The sequence below is a fragment of the Rhinolophus sinicus genome, chromosome 6 (assembly GCF_057876585.1).
Source record: "Rhinolophus sinicus isolate RSI-liver-muscle chromosome 6, RSI-T2T, whole genome shotgun sequence".
Lineage (NCBI taxonomy): Eukaryota > Metazoa > Chordata > Mammalia > Chiroptera > Rhinolophidae > Rhinolophus > Rhinolophus sinicus.
Genome location: NC_142506.1, coordinates 12548780 through 12568442, shown reverse-complemented (window position 1 = coordinate 12568442; position 19663 = coordinate 12548780). Strand labels below are relative to the sequence as shown.

At 35.6% G+C, this 19663-nt stretch overlaps 1 protein-coding gene and 1 long non-coding RNA gene across 8 annotated transcripts in view; one reads left to right on the top strand and one right to left on the bottom strand.

The window, feature by feature from the left end:
- The window catches only part of LOC141567895 (uncharacterized), a 48113-nt gene that overhangs the window by 7025 nt on the left and 21425 nt on the right, over positions 1-19663 (bottom strand). The gene's annotated exons all lie outside the window — the stretch shown is intronic.
- Positions 1-19663, top strand: part of TBC1D31 (TBC1 domain family member 31) — a 65696-nt gene that overhangs the window by 28102 nt on the left and 17931 nt on the right. For 4 of the 5 annotated variants that reach the window (XM_019717680.3, XM_019717755.3, XM_074316851.2 and 1 more), the window contains 9 exons: positions 2931-3082; positions 6183-6342; positions 8301-8501; positions 13279-13455; positions 14977-15056; positions 15136-15282; positions 16878-17011; positions 17985-18118; positions 18478-18657. In XM_019717680.3, the coding sequence (XP_019573239.3) occupies positions 2931-3082; positions 6183-6342; positions 8301-8501; positions 13279-13455; positions 14977-15056; positions 15136-15282; positions 16878-17011; positions 17985-18118; positions 18478-18657 (1365 nt within the window). The remainder of the gene's footprint in view (positions 1-2930; positions 3083-6182; positions 6343-8300; positions 8502-13278; positions 13456-14976; positions 15057-15135; positions 15283-16877; positions 17012-17984; positions 18119-18477; positions 18658-19663) is intronic. The other variant, XM_019717830.3, reaches the window with a different exon arrangement.

Here is a 19663-nt window from a genome sequence, read left to right as displayed (position 1 = left end):
ATAATCCCTCTGATATCAAAAAAAGGTTAGCAACATCATTGCAACAAGTTCGTGAACTTAATGGTCAGACCTAGTATGTACGCTTTGTTATTTTTAAACTTAAATAATCCTAAAAGATAGATACTGTTATCCTCATGGTACAAATGGGGAAACTGAAGTTCGGAAACATTAAGTACTTTGCCCAGCATCTCATAGCTTGCGAGAGTTGCACTTTGAATCCAAACCTGTCTTAATTCCATTACACCCAGTGCACTGCCTCTCAGGGAAACCAGTTACTCTTCTTTATATTGGTAAATTTTTATTCTTTTGTTGATGCTTGAAGGTAGATTATTTAGCTCTTTGTTAGGGATTTTGGAATAAATCCTAGGATTTCTGATTACTGTGATTCACTATGTATCGGAAAAACTTTTATGATGGATATCAAAATGTTTTAACAAAGAGTGTGTTACTGAACTTAATTCAGTCTCTGTATACCATTCAGTCTCTGTATACACTCACTAAAACTTTTACTGAATTGTACATTTGACCTTAACTTGCTCTTGTTACTGTCCTGAACTCTTTATAAACTTGGAAAAGAGCTCACATACCTTTCAAAAATGAATTGGAAAGCATAGGCTTTTCACACTGTGTAAGGAAAAACTACAGCCCCCATCCTTGTAACTCAACCCTCTGAAAAGTACATTTTGTTAATGCTTTTGAAGTTTTTTCTAAGCATTTTATGTTTGTCAAGAGATGACACTATCTAAATAATGACATGATTCATTAGGAACAATTTTATAATCATTAAAATCTGGCAATTAAAATCACAAATCTAGTAATGAATAATCATGTAGGCAATAATCTGTGACAGCCATTCCCCTAAAATAGCAGTTGATGCTCATTAACTTTTATGCTTTTGCTTCTCCTGGTAGGAATAAACTTTATTACTTTTCCAGAAAAATATTGCTAATTATAATAAAAATCTTGTCACTTTTTTGACATCGGTTTTGAAACAATATTTTAATGCCTTCATTATAAATCATAATGTATTCATTGCAAATTCTTTCTATATGACCTTCATGCTGTAAATGTCTTCCTGAATCTTTTGGCAAAAGATCTTCCAGAGATTGTCTTTGCAAAATGAGCCAAGGACAAAAGTGAGAAGCTGGGTCAGGAAAGGGTAGTAGTTGAGTTAGCATTTTTTATTATGTCTTATTAGCCTTAATCCTGAGTAGATTGTTTTAATTAGTATGTCCCATAGGGCATTATGTATGTGTGTATTATGGGTTTGTTTTTTTAGTACCCTACATTATTGAGAAAAACAGAGTTTATGATAACAGCCTGGAGCTATTTTTACCAAAATTGTGACTTAACTATCTTCTCAAATTTTTATGGTACCATCATTAACTATTAGAAGCATTTCTTAACTGTATGTATATAATAGTAACACATATTAGATGCAAAGTCGCAGAGGTATTTTCTATAGGTGCCTTATTAACCCTGGGGAAAAGCCATGGTAGATTTGTGTTGATCCTGCTTTTCCCCAGGGCAGAGTCCTTCTGGCCTGCTCTCTCTCATTAACTGCGATGATGGCCATATCCAGATTCTAAATACTCAACAGACACTCCAGTCCAGTGTTAAAGATGCTGAACACTTCACCCCTAAGTAATGCAGCATTCCAAAAGAAAACAGGCTTCCTTCTGACACTACTGAAATTGTGAAGGTGTGTGACGAGTCAGGGATCAGAATGAGAGGCCAGGAACTCTTATAGGTGCTCCAGCGACTCAGTCCCTGCTCCTCTCTTTCCAACACAGAAACAGTCGTGTGTTTTAAAAAGTAATAAAGCTTGCCAAGACACACCAGAAGAAACAATGAGAGTGTTACAGTAAGCTGTAATGCACTTGCGGAGGCTGTTCTAGATGGGAATGAATAAATCCCTAGAGATGTAACTAAGGCTCAAACCATGTGAGATGGCTCAAGCTATTTGAGGGTGTTTATTTTGAGAGGATGGGCCAGAATACTTTGTTCGTAAGGCATTGGTTTCTTCCATTTGCTCTCCTGCTTTCCTTTCCTTCCCTCCTTCCCTTTGTGTGTTTTATACAGATGACATGCAAAATTATATTTGAGGCCACTGGAACTCTCATGAGAAAATGTTGGTCAATTTTAATTAAAATTTATCAAAAGTAAACATTGTTTAGTGCTTATGTAATAAAAAATAGAAATGAGGAGAATGATATTTTCAATTTTGCTATCAATTTCAGTCTCATTTGTCCATTAAATAAATTGAATCTCTAGTAAAATGTGATCATGTATTTGTTTTCAGCTTTTTACTTTTTTATAAATATTGCTCAACAAACATTTATATACATTTATTTTTTTACTTTTAGAAGCAGATTGACTAGTTCAGAAGAGATACATGTTTTTAGGGCTGTTGAGATATGTTGTACAATATTTTTAACCGGTTTTTAATACCAACAGCAGTGTATGACGGTGCCCTTTTCCTCTACTTTCACCAACATTTCATGTGTTTAACATTTTTCAGTAGTTTGGTTTTAATACAGTTTATATTAGCATATACTTTATAAGTATAATACATATGTCAGTATATAGTTTGTATATATGTATCTGTGGTATTTTTAAGTACATTTGATACACATAAAATGGTGTGTCATTAGTTTCATTTGAATTTTTTATAAGTTTAAATATTTTCAATTGTCACTTAGTATTTTATGAATTGCATAGTCATTGCAGTCACCTGTTTTTTATTTTTTATTCTTTTTAGCTTATGTGAAATATCAGTATTATCCCATCAAATATCGTAAATGCATTTTTTCTCTAGTTTAAGAAAAAATAACTTTCGAAAAAGAACAGTTGGCTACTTGTATAATTTTAAATTTAAATAGGACTGTGTGATCCTTATATAAACAATAACTTTTTTTCTCACTCTTCAGGTTTTCTTTCTACCATTAAGTAATACCATCCTCAGTTGTTTTAAAGATAATTCCATCTTCGCCTGGGAATGTGATACTCTGTTTTGCAAATATCAATTGCCGCCTCCACCTGAAAGCTCTAGCATATTATACAAAGTGTTTGCTGTGACCAGGTAATGTGTATTTTAAGACATTAAAAATTTTTAAGAAATTTAACTTCCAGTAAAATTTTCCAAATTTTCATTCAGTATTTTATTGTCATATGAGGAAAAGTTTCTTTTAAACTTAGATATGGTGTGTAGAACTTTGTGGGGGTTTTTTGTTTGCTTTTTTTTTTTTTTTACTTTATTGTGGAAAATTTCAACTATACATAAAAATATCGAAGTGCATGAAGTCCTAATTATAGCACTCTGGTTGGCTATGATCATCAACTAACAGGCTCTCCTATTTTATCTAAAATCCCAGCTCCTACTTCTCTACTACATTATCTTAAAGCAAAGCCCAAGCATATCATTTTCTCCATAAATATTTCAATGTGTGTCTGTAATGGATAAGGGTCCCTTTTGAAACATAGCCATAGTACGATTAGCACACTTTTTAAAAATTAATCTTTTGTAAATATTGCCATATATCTTAGTCATTATTCAAATTTCCCTGATCTAATTGTTTTTTATGCTTGGTTTGTTCAAATTAGGAATAAAGCAAGGTTCACACATTGTCTTGGTTATTTTGTCTCTCTATTTTTTCCTTGCAGTTTATTTGTTAAAGAACTGGTTGTTCTACAGAATGTTCTGTAGTCTGGGTTTTGTTCTTTGCATCCCCATGGTGTGTTTAATGTGATCTGTTCTCATCTATCTTTCCTGTAAAATGGTTGCACCTACATTTCCTATCCATTGCAGGCTTGGTCTGATTCAGGTTTGATTTGGGGTCAAGAAGACATTATAGGTGGTTTGTGTACTTTCCTCAGGAGGAACATAGAGGCCTTTCTCTTGTGATGCTGTGGTCATTGATGACCATTACATAGATCCAGTATTTGTTAGAGGTTAGCAAAATGGTCCAGTATTTGTTAGAGGTTAGCAAAATGGTCCTGTTCTAATTCTGTCATCTCTTCTTCCCTTATTAATTAGAAACCTTCTATAGAAATAAACTTTCCCTCATCAACTAGTTACTTTATAGTTAGTAAAGGAAACGCAGGATAAATGCTTGATTTCCCCCTCTTTCTAAATTTTTTTTTCCCCAAAATAATGAGTTGGTTTCTTGGCATATTCCCAAAATGGCCAGTGAAGATTTTTTTTGTCTTTAATCTTTATAAACTCATGGATTTAAACATAGTTGGCATGATTTAATCCATTAAAGCTGATATCACCTATATTTGGAATCTAAAAAAAGTCAAACGTGTTAAAAAATAGAGTAAAATGGTGGTTGTCTGGGGATGGGGATGGAGGGTTTGATTGGTGGTACAAACTTGTAATGAGTAGCAAATAAGCCGTAGAGACCTAATGCACAGTGTAATACAGTCAATACCACTGTACTATAACGATGTAATGTGATAAATGCTGCTTCAATACCAGTCATATTACAACATATAAATGTATCAAAGTTACACTCGATGGACCTTAAATTTATAAATTATAACATCAAATTCATCAAATCTTTTTAAAAAGTTGTTATTCTTAGTGATGCTCTAGTTCTCTCATCATTGACCATTGGGGTCCTCTTCAAGTTGGCTTTGAACCCTTTTGATGGAACCCCAGTTGTCTGTGAAAGCTTTCATGCTTTGTGGTCTGACAAGATGTTCCAGGTTTACTTTGTACATTTTCTGTCACAAACCTGGAATTGGTCATTTCTCTAAGGAGCCCGGGGTCATTTTAGTGGGAAATGGTATTTGGAGACCTAATCTGGATGCTACGGGTACTCATTGGGTTGGTCATTGTTTCCAGGCCTTTTCAGTGGGAAGAGCTAGGAAATAGGGGTTATGTCCTCTTTCTCTCATCCTTTTTGTCTGTCATCAGTAAATCCCATCAATTCTACCAAAGGATGTCTTGAATTGGTCTACTTTTCTATCCATTGCCACAGCTATTACCCTAGTCCAAGCTCCCCTAGTCTCTTTCAGACTACTGTAATAGGCCCTTTATTTGGTCTTCCTGTTTTCAGTCTCATTTCCTAAAGTCAGTCTCTACAAAGCAGGTAGAGTGGTCTTTTTAGACCATTAAGTCAGTTCATGTCACTTCCCTATTGAACTTCGTTGAAAGGCTTTCCACTGCTCTTAGAATAAAATCCAAACCGCCCACCATATCACCTGAAGCCTTTTGTCCTCTGGCCTAGGTCCTCCCTCCCTTTCCTCATCTTATTTCCCTCCCCTTACACTGTTCCTGCTGCACTTGAGTGTGGCTTCTCACTCCTCTTAATAACTACCTCATTCCTTCCTCAGTGCTTTTGTACGGGCCTGCAGTACTGACCAGCATGGAATTCTTCCTCCAAATCATCCCCCGACTGGTCCATTGACACCACTTAGCTGGCAGATCTTTCTCCTTTCCCAGCCCCATAACACCACCTCATTTTATAGTTCTTTATAAAACTTATCAGCTGAGATCAAGTTCATTTATTTGTTTGCTTTTCTCTAGACTAAAAATCCTGTAAGAGCAGGGATCTTCCATGTCTGATTCCCCGCTTTGTCCCTGGCACCTGGAATGAAACCTGGCTGATAGTGGATCCTTTACAAGTCTAGTGAATGAATGATCAACAACCAAAGACTAATCAATACAGCTTATTCTTTTTGTACCTTATAACATAAAGTAGCTTTCTCTGAGTAGGAAAAAAGTTTGGGCTTTTTGGTTTTTCACATAGCAATGCTGTACCAATTCAATATAGTCATATGTGAAATGTAGAAAGTTGGATAGTGGTAAGTGACTTTGAGATTATGTGATAAAATCTAAACGCTACTCAGAAACCCCCAATCCAGTCATCAAACAAATATTTGTTAAGCTGGTGTCTTAGCACATTAAGTGAAAAATAACATACTCTAAACCTGAGCTTTCCTATATGATTGTCACTGGATACGTGGGACCATTTAAATTAATAAAAATTAAATAAAATTAAGAATGAATTTCCTTAGAAGCACTGGCCACATTTAAGTTCTCAGTCACATGTGGCTAATAGTGACTATCAGACAGCGTAAATAGAGAATATTTCCATGCTCGTATTGGATCGTACTGGACAGTGCTGCTACAGTCACTTCAGCTGGTCTTACTTTCTCACGTTTTTGTTCTATAGAGATGGTCGAATTCTGGCCGCTGGAGGCAAATCAAATCATCTTCATTTGTGGTGCTTGGAAGCTAAGCAGCTATTTAGAATTATCCAGATGCCAACTAAAGTTCGAGCCATTCGCTACCTAGAATTTCTTCCCGACAGTTTTGATGCGGGTTCGAACCAGGTTAGTTACGTAAAGGCAGGATATTCTGCCTGTTGAGAAGAATCATATCAATTTCTGAACCATAATAGCTCTGTCATTTAATGTGCACCCCGATTGTTACAAGGATTTCAAATTGCTTTTCAATTGATTTTCAAATTTCAATGTTATTTTTGTGAAGAGTCTAAAATTGAAAAAAAAAAAATTTAATCTTAGGTTCTATATGTCAATATACCCTTTTTCTAAAGTCAGTATACTTTAAATGTGTGTCATACTTCATGGTTTACAGGATGCTTGAGCATGTTGTTTTTTATTTGATCCTTTCTTTGCGTATGGGCGAGGAAGGTCTTCTCACCATTCTGCAGATTATGACACTCAGGCGTAGAAACGTCGAATGACTTTTCAGTACTCTTTTTAAATGTAAGGATTAAAGGTGGGACTGCACCGAAAATTTTCTCACTTTGTTGTACTGTGTTTGATCTACCGTAACTGCTACCTATGAAACATGCTTTCTTTGTATCTTGCCTTAGTTTACAAAGTGCTTCTCCCATCTGCCCCCACACACACCCTTTTTTTCAATAGTTAAGTACAATCAGACCTCAACTTTTTTATTTTAAATTGGCTATTTATGATCTTTTACTTTAACAAATTTTATATACATGTTTTATATATACATATATATATATAGTGTGTGTGTATCATATCTATTTTAACTTAAGTTTTATTAATAGATAATGCCTTCTCATTGTTGAAAACAAAAAATACATAAAGGCAAACAGTGAAATCTCTTTACGCCTCTCCCGTTTGCCCAGTATTCACATTCCATAACCACTGTTGTGATACATAGTCTTATGTTTATTCCACGTTTTCATACAGCTTTGCACCTTGCTTTTCTTCACTTAATTTACCTTGAAGATAGTACTATGTCGCTATAGAACTTCATGTTTTACACCTGCATAGTATTCCATAGCTTTTTAACTAGTCCTTTACTATGGGGCACTTAACCTGTTTTTAGTCCTTTTCTATTACAAATAATGCTGCGCTGAATAACTTTTTGCGTACATCCCTTCTGTAGGATAAAATCCCAGAATTCAAATAGTTGTTACCAGGGTTATATGCATCTGTAATTTTGTTAGATCTTGCCAAATTGCCCTTCAGAGAGGTTGCTTCAACTGTAAATGAGGGGGTTTCCTACAACCTGATAAACAGAATAATGTACTTTTTAGATTATCACATTCAAATTGCCTCCAGCTACCTCCAGACTAGTCTTTCATATAACATGTGACATCAGCGTTTCAAGCAGTCACACGGTCACACGGGAGCACCAGCCACTGGCTTTGGGGAAAGAACCTGTGCGTACACAAGACAGCAGATGGGTTTATTTGCTTAATCTCTTTTAGGACACTTTTAATTTTGCAAATTATATGAGCTCGAATTTCTTTTTCACTAATTAATTCCTCTTACCCCTCCACTATCCTTGTAACTTCCAGACTTTCTCTCACTACCCCTCTAATGTTAGTTACAATAGCTGAGAGCAGGGGACAATGGGGACCCTCACTGAGTCACAGGTTTGTGTGGGGACAGCAGGATGGATGTTAGTTCTGATCCGACTGGGGGGACGCTGAAGGAATACAAATCCTCCACCCACCTCGATTCTGACAGCCAGTGTAGAGGTCAAAGTTAAGGACTGTCTAATCATCTCTATTCCCTTTGTTGGGATTAGTGGAGATGTGGTCGGCCCGTGGGAAGGGAGGATTCTTAGGTGACCTTTCCGTAGTTCCCCAGGATGGGCTCCTTGATGGTTTTGGTTAAGGCCAGGCTTATCTGGACCTGCACAGGGCAAATCTCCATGAGCCATAATTAGGGATTTCAAAATATGTAATGGCTCTCTGTGAATATTGTATGTGTGTATGGTGTGACTTGCAGACATTTGACTTTTAAATGTGTGTTTAGGAACTCATAATGTTTTTCTCTACTCTTAGGTTCTTGGAGTGCTAAGTCAAGATGGTATTATGAGATTTATCAATGTACAGACTTGTAAACTTCTCTTTGAAATTGGGAGCCTTGATGAAGGAATTAGCTCATCAGTAATTAGCCCACATGGACGGTACATTGCCTCTATTATGGAAAACGGAAGTCTGAACATATATTCAGTTCAGGCTTTAACGCAAGAAATAAATAAGGTATCTTATCAAGTAAATAACATCTTTTATAAATGATTTACATGCTGTATCATCAAATCTTTATGCTACGATCTTCTGACTCCCTTGGACCGTATCCATTTTTCTGGATATATTTTTTTGCTCTTACTCCCAACGCCCTGTCTCCAAACTTGATGTCTCCCACTTGTCCTCCATTCTTAAACATCTGCCTTCCTAAGGGGCATCTGTTTGGTGTCCCTATCCCATTCAGGGAGCCCCTCATAATCTGCTTTCCAAAAGAGGCCATCAGTTCCAGTCGGTCCATTTCTGTCTCACTCTTTCTTCCCATCTTACGGGCTAGAAACCTTGGACCCCTCTGTCCCTATTCTTTTATTTCCTACATCTGGTCAATATTAAGTCAAGTGATTTTTCAAGTTATTGAAATATGTACTATGTGCTGCCGGTTCTCTGTCCATCTTAGCCCTCCTTATATTGGTCCACATTAACTGCTCTTGAATAACAGCAATTTAAACAAGTATCCCAAAACGCGGTGCCTGCCCCTGCCCATCAATCCATCCTTTATATGACATTTTCTAAAACAACACTTTCATCATCATTTCTGTGCTGCATTAGTGGCTTCCTTTCTTTCGCCCATTGCAGTAAGTCCAGACTCTTCCGCCTGGTCCCGGAGGCCTCTCTAATCTCGTCTCCTCCACCTGTCTATACTTGTAACTTCCCTCCTTGTCCCCCATAGGTACCATTCTCATCTCTGTATCTGTTATCTCCATTATTTATTTCATCTAAAATAGACTTGTCACTCCTCTTCTGCGGTTATCTAACATTTCCCCAGCTCGTTGCCAAGTCTGATTGCCTAGTGCAGCCTTTTCAGGTCTGGAATTGGCTATCGTGGAGACACGGTAATTGTATCGTGGAATTGTCTCGTGGAGGGATCTGGTGAGTACTTAGTCTAACTGTTTTGTCTTACAGAGAAAGAAGCTAATGCCCCAGCCTAACCACACAGCTCAGATGTTCTATTCATGTCATCTTTTTACTGTGCCTGCTCCTTTCTGTCTTTTTCATCTTTTTTTTTAATTAGACAAGTAATAAGTGTCTTATCACAGAGAAAAATCAAGATACAGAGAAGCAGATAGATAAAAAAGAATCACTCACAATCTCACTGTTCTCAGGTGATTCTGAACTATATACGTTCTCAGTCTTTCTTCTATGTGTGTACCGTCTATCCTTATTATTCACAGATTTGTATTTGTGAATCCACCTGCTTGTAAAAGTGAATCTGTAACTCAGAAGGCGGTACCCATTGCATATCCACCTACATTCACATGTGATGTGCAGAGCAGCAAAAAATTTGGAGTTACCCAACACGCCGGTTCCCAGCTAAGGTCAAACAAGACAACACTGCCCTATTTCAGCTCTCATATTATTAACCGTTTCCTTTCCGTGGTGTATTGAGTGCCGCATTTTTCACATTTTTGTGCTTTTTGTTGGTGGTTTTGATCCTTGAAATAGCTTCCAAGCATAGTGCTGTCTAGGCGTCCTCTGCACAGAAAGCGGTGAAAGATAAAGTTGTTGAGGCACAAGTTACGAAGCTGTGGGTATAAGTGCAATGTTAACAAATCAATAGTACATATTATGTAAGTGTCTTTAAACAGAAACACGCAAAACAAGGGTATATATTGATTGCTTGACAAAAATGGCGTGACCAGAGAGGCTCACAGGGTCCTAACTGTACCTTCCCCGGGAGCGACAATTCAGTGCTCACTCACTCCGTGTTTGCAGTGACCCCAGAACACAACTGCTGCCAATAACGAGAATCTGCTGTGTGTGTCCCTGTGTGTTCCTGAAGCCTATGCGATTGTACTCTTCTGTGGTGTAAGCTTAAAAATTTTAGCAATACATTATTATTTGCTCCTAATGAAAGAGGTTTCGGCCTACCTGAATTTTATGAGAGCTAGGAAAATGTTACCAATAGAAGCGGGGAGAGGGCTGAGAAACACTAAGATAGGAGTGATTTATTGACTCCCTCTCCGCTGTTTAAATGTTTGGCAAATTGACCAGAGAAGCAAGCTTATAACAGAAGTGGGATCATCTCTTTTTGGGGGGACATGACCAACACCACCAGTGTCTACGGCTGTCCCAGGCCCACACCAATGCCCAGGTCCATAGTCTCTACAAAACTCATCTTACGTGTACCCCATGCCTTCAAGTCCTGCTTTCTTGCCACTGGAGAATTTCTGGTACTAAGACAGTAAGCTAATTCCCACGTGTGTGTTGAAGTTTTGACACTACGAAGGTGTGACAATTTAGGTCATGTCTCAGGCTCTAACTTTTGGGAGATTATGTTTCGTGGAAGAGCATGGGCTCAGGCAGTAAAAGTGCAACACTAGAATAGAAATTTTAATAAAGATTTAGAAGAATGGACTGAGGTTAGAGAGAAGACAGTTCAAGGATATTGAAGATGGGCAATATTCAGAAGACAGACCACTGTTAATTTCATTTCATAGGTAAAGAATTGAAAAATTAAATCATAGAATAAGTGGTCATTGTACTATTTTTTTGGTCCTATTTTTTTTTTTTTTTGTACTATTCTGTATTATCCTTATAATCTTTCTAGGTGTGAATAAATAACAGTGTATCCTAGAAAAACACTATTTTTAAAACTTTGTAAGTTAAAACTTTAAATACTTTTCATACTAACTTAAAAACATAAAAATGCAATATCTATGCCATGTATATTATCACATTACCTACTCTACACATTTCACAATGTTAGGTATTCATACACACTGCAGTTGACGATAGGGAATACTTATGTGGTCTCCTGTAGTGGACTGCAGGTTTCAAAAGCAGAAGTCCTGAACCTCTGAAGGCAGCAGGAGAAAAATTTTGTTTGAAACCTCAAAGTAGTCTTTTAGTAGTCTGTAGTATATATATATATATATATATATATATATATATATATATATATATATATATAACCACAAAGAATCAAGTTGTTTTCTTTGCTCTACTTATTTCTATTGGGGGTGAGAGGGGAGGAGGTCAAAAAGTTTGGTTTCTGCTTCAAAGAGCTTTCCTGAAGAGCGGTGATTTGCTTTCATTATATGTCATGGAAAACACTCTTGTGGATTTCATGACAGTTTGAATTCAAGGCAATGTGTGTAATATGTGTCCTTCTGAAATCTAATGTGTTCATTTGGACATCTGGGGTATTCCTTGTGTCCTTGTTCTCATATGGGAGGAATTGTCACTTTAGCTTCAAAAAAATTTTTTCTTTTTACTCACACATTCACTTTGTCTTTGATTTGGGTCTAGGCTAATTACTAAGGAAACATTCAAATATTTGAAAACAAATGGTTTCAAATATTTAAATACCCTTTGAAAATCATTGTAATCACATTTAGTGTCGGAGCCTGCCGACGAAACGAACGGTTCCTGAAGTGGGAAGTGAGGATTGAGAAAAAAATAGACAAGAGACAAAGATGGGATCGGGAGGGCGAGCAGTTCTAATTAGACTGCTGCGCCTACTTTATTTTTCAGCTTTCTTTTATACACACAGAAACAAGAAGGTTACATAAAGCGGCTGAGGCAGCAAGTACAGATTAGTTATGTTTTCTCAAAGTTTGGCCCTGACTGTCTTTAGACCTTTTGATATTGTCCCATTCCCAGGGCAGCAGGTGTCTGTTTGTTCTTTATGCTTATCGGAGTTCCCCTTAGCGATCCTCCCAAACTCTGCTTGAAGTTACATTTTCTTAACCCTTAATGCTCCGGCTCCCTACAATTTAGAACTCAGAAAGCCTGAGATACCTTATCTGCTCATTTCCTTTGCACAAGGAAGATCTTTTAATTTCAAAGAGAGTATTGTTTGTGGAGAAAATGTTTCAGTGAATCGTTTTACCTTAAATTGGAGTTGTTGGGGTTTATCATTCTGTTCATTAGGCCCCATAAAAATGAGGGTTTGGAATCTAAGCTGTGCCATCTGAACTGTCTCTTAAGCCTTTGACACAGTAAGGGACTAACAGCCATTTCTATGCAACTTAAAAAATCGTAATCAAGGATAGAGTGGCAGGGGGCCCAGGCTTCCCAAGGAAAGCCATGTGGCATTTGCCCTCAGAGAAATTTCACTTGAGCCCGAAGAATATTAAGGTGCTTGTCTCAGCATGCTAGAGGGCTCTGTGTCTAACTGTGCCTTCTCTGCAGGTTTTCACCAGGCCTCTAACTTTATCATGCAAGTGCAAACACTGGTTGGTATCCTATGATTGAAGGCCTGCTTTCGTGGAATAATTAAATTCTATTTGTTAAAGAAAAAAAAATTCTATTTGTTGTTGTGAGTCGTGTATCTTTATTGTGTTCTTCAAAGGAATTTGGCAGGAATTTACTTTGATTCATTAGCCAACAAGGAAACATTCTTGGATATTTTGTTTACCCATTTTGCCTGAAGAATAATTATATACAGAGGGTGCCAAAAAAATGTATACACATTTTAAGAAAGGAAAACTGTATTAAAATTGTAATACTCAATATATACCGATAACAAAAGATGAATACAAGTCATGTTTGACGTCTGCAATTACAAGAGGGGCTCAAAGTGGTTACCAACAGCGTCCAGACACTTCTGATGATGGCGAACTACTGCTTGAGCAACACTGACCAACGTGTCCACTTGTATACATTTTTTAGGCAACTCTGGTATATCAAGGCATGTTATTAAATTGATCAAGACAAATATTGTAAATCATATATTAACAGGTCTGTTTTCCAAGGATAGCTACTAAATTGGGTTTTTTTTCACCCCCTTTAGCCACCTCCTCCTCTAGTGAAGGTGATTGAAGATTTGCCAAAGAGTAAACTGACTTCTGGTGACCTGAAGATGAAAGTAACATCAGGAAGAGTACAGCGGCCAGCAAAGTCAAGGGAAAACCAAATACAAACTAGAATATTAAAACAAGACCTGACTGGCCATTTTGAAAACAAAGAGGTAAGAATTGATTATGATTAAACGTTGGTTTGTTGGGACTCTTCTGTAGACAAGTCTCATGCTTTCTAGGCCATCATCACTCTTCCCTCTCTTCGGAATTAGAGGGAAGTTATGTGAAGAGAAGAAAGTTGTAACTGAAATTAGCATAAACTTCTTAAACGTTTTAATATAAAAATATAAAACTGGTACATGTGCATGGTTTTTTAAAAAGTCAAACAATATAGAATTGCTCTGTCCAACGTGCTATTCACTAGCTACACGTGGCTGATGAGGACCTGAGACGTGGCCAATTGTTTGTGTGAAATGCGCATCCGATACTGAAAACTTAGTATGAATACGAGAATGTAAAATAGCTTATTAATTAATAATTTTATGTTGATTATATGTTGAAATGATAATGTTTTCATTACATTGGGTTAAATAAAATATATTAGTAAGCTTAATTTTACCTGCTGCTTTCTACTTTTTTAATGTGGTTCCTAGAAAACGTAATTACTTTTGTGGCTTGCATCATCTGTTAGGCAATGCTAGCACAGAAGATTATAAGGAGAAAAAAATTAAAGCATACTTTTCTTCTTCCCTGTTCCCTAGCCCACTCTTCGTCTCACTCCCCAGAGATAACCATTGTTAATAGTTGTTGATAACCCTTCAGAAGTTTTCTGTGCATATATATACACATATATATATGAATATATTTTTATTTTTTTCCATCAATGTAATACTTGAGCACTGTTCAATAACCCGCTTTTAATCATTTAACAGATTGAATATCTGTTTATATTAATGCATACAGTGCTACACCATTTTAAAAAATATTTGCATATATTGTATTTATGGCTATACATTAATTTACCTAACTAATGCTCTGCTGACTGGCATTTAGGTTATATTGTCAGTCTTCTGTTAAATACAGTCTGTGACGCAATGGATATCCTTGTGCAATTACCTTTGAACATTTGCACAAATGTATTTGTAGAAGTAGTATTTTTAAGTCGGAGTGTGTGCGTACAAATTTTGATATAGTAGCCACACTATTTTTCAGAAAGAGTATACCAGTTCAACTTTTTGCCTTGTTTGAGAGGCTGTTACCCTGTGTTTGTGTGAGAGATTCATTCAAGAAAAACTTAGAAGCAACCAAAATGTCCAATAGTAGGTAACTAGTCGTATAAATATGGTAGAACTATACACCAGAAATAGAAGAATGTTTAAGAGGAAAAGGAAATAATTCTGGTATGTTAAACATAAAAGCAAGCTGCAAGAACTATGTACTTGGATATCAATTTGATTTAAAAAGGATATAAGTACCTATGTATTCGTTTTGAAAATCCCATAAGAAAGACTAAAATGCTAATGGTAGTTACATTTGAGTAGTTCTTTGGGGTGGCAGGGGGAAAGAGAAGGGAGTCCAATGATGTAGAAATATTTCTTACTGTGTGTTGTGTTCTAAAATTGGAAAGCCACCGTGGACTAGATTATCGTTTCAGTTTTATGATTATGTCACTGATATTTTTTTCTTTATAGAATGAATTATCAGATGGCTTAAACAAAAAGCGTTTACAAATCTTATTAAAAGGCTATGGTGAATATCCAACAAAATACAGGTAAACTTTAAATTCTTTCATGTTAAATCAATTTTAACCCCCCAGATTTTTCTTGGTTAAAATTATATCTTCATTTCAGAATGTTCATCTGGCGCTCTCTGCTCCAACTGCCTGAAAATCATACTGCATTTAGTAGCCTGATCGATAAGGGGATTCATGTGGCATTTCTCAACCTACAGAAGAAATACCCCATCAAAAGTAGGAAACTACTCAGAGTATTACAGAGGTATGTTCAGCATATTGCAGCAATGTGTATCATACACAAATGGGAAAATAGCAGAGAATTTTGTAGCAGAGACTATGCAGGCACATCACTTTTGTGGTGTTCTTGCCAAAAATTTATAATCTCTGTCTAATCGTGAGAAAACATCAGACAAACCCAAACAGAGGGACAATCTCTAAAGTAACTCTGGTATTCCTCAAAAATAACAGCTGAGAGCCTGAGGAACTCTGACATTGGAAGAAACTATGGTGATATAACAAGTAAATGCAGTGTTGCATCCTGGATTGGTGAAATGAAAAAATGACATTAGTGAAAACAAGGGTAAAATCTGAATAAAGTGTAATTTAGTTAATAGCACTGTTCCAATGCTTCTTCTTAGTATTGACAATTGTACTACATTTGTACAAGATGTTACATTAACAGAGTAATTTGAGTAAAAGGTATAGAAAACCTCTACTATTTTTGTAGCTTTTGTAAGTTACAAAACAAAAAGTCAGAAAAAAGAAGGAAATCTTAAAAATATTAAAAGTAAATGTGGGAGAATTATAATTCCAGAGTAAGGCATGACAAATTCCTTTCTAAGCTTGACATATCCAGAAGAGACTGATATGAATTAAAATCTCCATACATAAATATTTAAATAGAAAAGAAATCTCTATATGTAAAAAAATTCCCAAAACAGAAACATATGTAAAACTAAGGAAATATATGCAAAACATACGACAAATAAAAGACTGATTTCTTTAACATACGAAGTGGTAGGCGCAACTAAGCATGAAAAGGATGAACCAATAAAAACATAAAAGGATTGAACATATAGTTCATAGCAGTAGAAATGGTTCTTAAATATGAAAAGATGCTTAACTTCCCTCATAATAAAAGAAATGCCAACTCAAACTACCTTGAAAGATACACGTATATTTAAAAAACTATATGGAAATATCATTTCTCACCTAGATTAAAGGTTCAAAAAGAAGGTTGATGATAAAATATGTTGGCACGAGTGAGGAAATAGGCATCCCTCTGACTGCTGCTAATGGGCAGTGTAAATGGACACCACTGCTGTGAGAACAACTTGGTGCTGGCTATAGAAATTACTAATGCACATGGCCTTTGACTCAGCAATTCCACTTCTAGGAATTTATCTAGCTCTATATTCCAACATGAAGAATGAGGTACATACAATGACGCTAAGTGTAGCATTGTTTATTAAAGATTGGAAACAACTTAAATGCCCAATAGGGCCAAGTTAAAGAAATTAAGGTGTATCTATACAAAGTTACCTTGCGGATCTGTAAAATACCATGAAGAAACTCCACTAGACTGATGTGAACTCTTTCCAAGATACTATTAAGTTAAAAATGCAAGATGCAGAACAGTGTTTATAATATACCTCCATTTGTGATTTTTTTTTAAAAAGGATTTATACTTTCAGCAGCAGTTCTGGGGAGGTGAGCTAGGTGATAGGAGTAGGAGGGAAAATTTTCATCAAATACACCTTTTGTATCAAACTTTTTATCATGTGACTGTATTGTTTATTCAAATAAATTTTAATAGTAAACTGTTTTCTGGTCTTTATTTCCTTGTTTTATTTACAGAACCCTATCTGCATTAGCTCACTGGTCTGCCATCTTTAGTGACACACCGTATCTTCCACTCTTAGCATTTCCATTTGTAAAATTATTCCAGAACAACCAACTCATCTGTTTTGAAGTTGTCGCTACTCTCATAAGTAAGTAAATAAGCATTAAATAATGCAACCAAGAGTGGATCCTTGTACATTTTCCTTCTGTCTTTGCACCCTTGCAACATTTAACAAAAATTCCAGTGTGAAACAATCAGATAGAGAACAAAAATGGACAGTTTGGACATTGATACATAAACCTTTTTATTTACAAGGAAATTTGAATAGTTGCATCTTAGAAGAAGATACTGTTATAGGCTAGATTTTGTTAGTAAGAAGGAAGCAGATGCTTTACTGACAAAGCCAGTTACTATTCATTGGATTGTAGTAAGTGTGTAAAGCATTTAGCACACGCCTGCCATGGCAAGTACCGGCTACTTCAAGGCTGCTTTTTATTTTTATAATCATACTACTTTAATGTGTTATTTACACTTCCCTTATTTTTATAAACTTTACAAACATTTTATTGACTGTACTATTCCATAATGTGTATGTACTAGTTTAATCTATTCTTGGACGTTTAGGTTGTTTCTAATTTGTACCTATAAAAAGTAACAATGTTATAACTACCTTCACATGCAGATATTTATAATAATTTATTTGGGGTACATTCCCAGAATTGGTATTATTAATTCCTAAAATATGAATATTCTGATTGATTCCCCAAAAAGGTTGTACTAGTTTGCCCTGACAATAACACTAAGAGTTATAAAAGGAAAAGAAACAACCCAACCACAAAGTGCCCTGTAGCTAGGATCAGGAATGCTTTGGAAATGTTTGTTTGTTTAACTATTTGTTTGTTTCTCATTGACTGCTCTGAAGAAATTGGCAAATTTCTATTAAACTAAAATACTATATTAACATGGAATTTAAAAGGGTTATCTAGAATTTAAAGACTTGTATTTTTTCTTCTTTATTAATGGGCATGTGGGGGACATGAAGAGTGGATACGTTTAAGAATTGCAAAGTCCTTTGATAATATAGAAAGGTAAAGATACATTTTCCATTTTTTCCTTCATAGTCAATTGGTGTCAACACTGGTTTGAATATTTTCCTAATCCTCCCATCAATATTCTAAGTATGATAGAAAATGTTTTGGCATTTCATGACAAGGAACTGCTACAACACTTCAGAGATCATGATATAACATCCCAGGTAACAAGAATCATGCTTTTAGAACAACGACTTATTTTGGAAGCTGACATTAGTTCTGGTATAAATTAAACAGTATTTTCTTGAAGGAGTATGATAAAAAAAAATAATAATAATAATGTAAAAACAAACAAACAAAAATACAACCATTGTGTTTTTAACAGTATTGCATTCTTTTTTCTTCATTAAACTGCTTTCCTGAAAGTCTAAAGAAGGGTCCAAATCAAGGTAGTTCTTTTCATAATCATGTTTTTAACATAATGGTTTTTGTAGCTAAACCAAACATAAGACAGTATGAGCAATAATAACTCTGTTACGACTTTTCCCTAGAAACCTAATAAATTTTTTCTCCTTTATTTCAGGTATATGCATGGCCCCTTCTTGAAACTGTGTTCTCAGAAGTACTGACGAGAGAGGAGTGGCTAAAATTGTTTGACAATGTCTTTTCCAACCACCCTTCCTTCCTCCTGCTGACCGTCGTGGCCTACAACATATGTTCTAGAGCTCCTTTGCTCAACTGTAGTCTTAAAGATGATTTCGAGGTAAATATCCTTGTTCCAATGTAGTGGTCCTCAAAGTTCCTTTGTTTCAATTGAAAAATCCATTTCTGTATGGAGTACCTGTTGTATGTCGGCTACTGGCGCTAAGAGGTACGAATGTAGTAGAAACAGTTATACCCCATCCGTGCCCTTGCATGGTTTGTAGACAATTCCGTAAGCAATTACAGTTGACTGTTAGTCTTAAAAATCATAGCTTCAGAAAAGAATCTTGATAATATTGGAGTTTTGTCTTTATAGGATGTTTAACAATTAGGTAGTTGTTTATTCTGTGCATGATCTTAGCAGTGACCCACCTGGTCTGTGATAATCTGGATGCTTATTACACATGTTCAATGGTAACAGAATTTTGAGACTTAGTGGGAAAGTGACTGAAAAAGCATTAGAGGTGGTTTTTAAAAGGAGAGATTTTTTTGGTAGATAGGATGAATTAAGTTGGATTTTTTTGTTTGTTGCTTATTTTGTGGTTCCTCTCAAATTAAACTTTATTTTTACTTCATGCTCATCAGATAGACGATATATATATCTTGCGTTATATATACTATAATAGGTATACATATTAGAATTAATATATATGCATATTAGAACTTGGATCTGCCAGCAGAGCAAGATAACGTTGAAACATTTCAGATATTTTTTTAAAATCAAGCTAATTTATTTTCAAAGGCTAATTTATTTTTAATTTATTTATTTTGGATTTTGAAGGGAAAAAAATCCAAATAGAAGAATTTGTTCCATTGTTGAGAAGCATTCTTCTGCTATTATAAAGGAAGCCTTCGTTTTGAGTTAAAAATTTAAAAGTGTTATTTCAAAAGTTTATAATACAGTGCAAAATTTTTTTACATTTTGAAAATAGGAAATTGGATCTTCATTTGAAAACTTGGGCTAAGAAAAGCTTCAGTAAATTTGAAAAATCTCTTGAGGATAAATGCACATTTACATTTTTCAACTCCTGTTTTAATTCTATCTGTAACTGCTTTGTTAGGTAGAT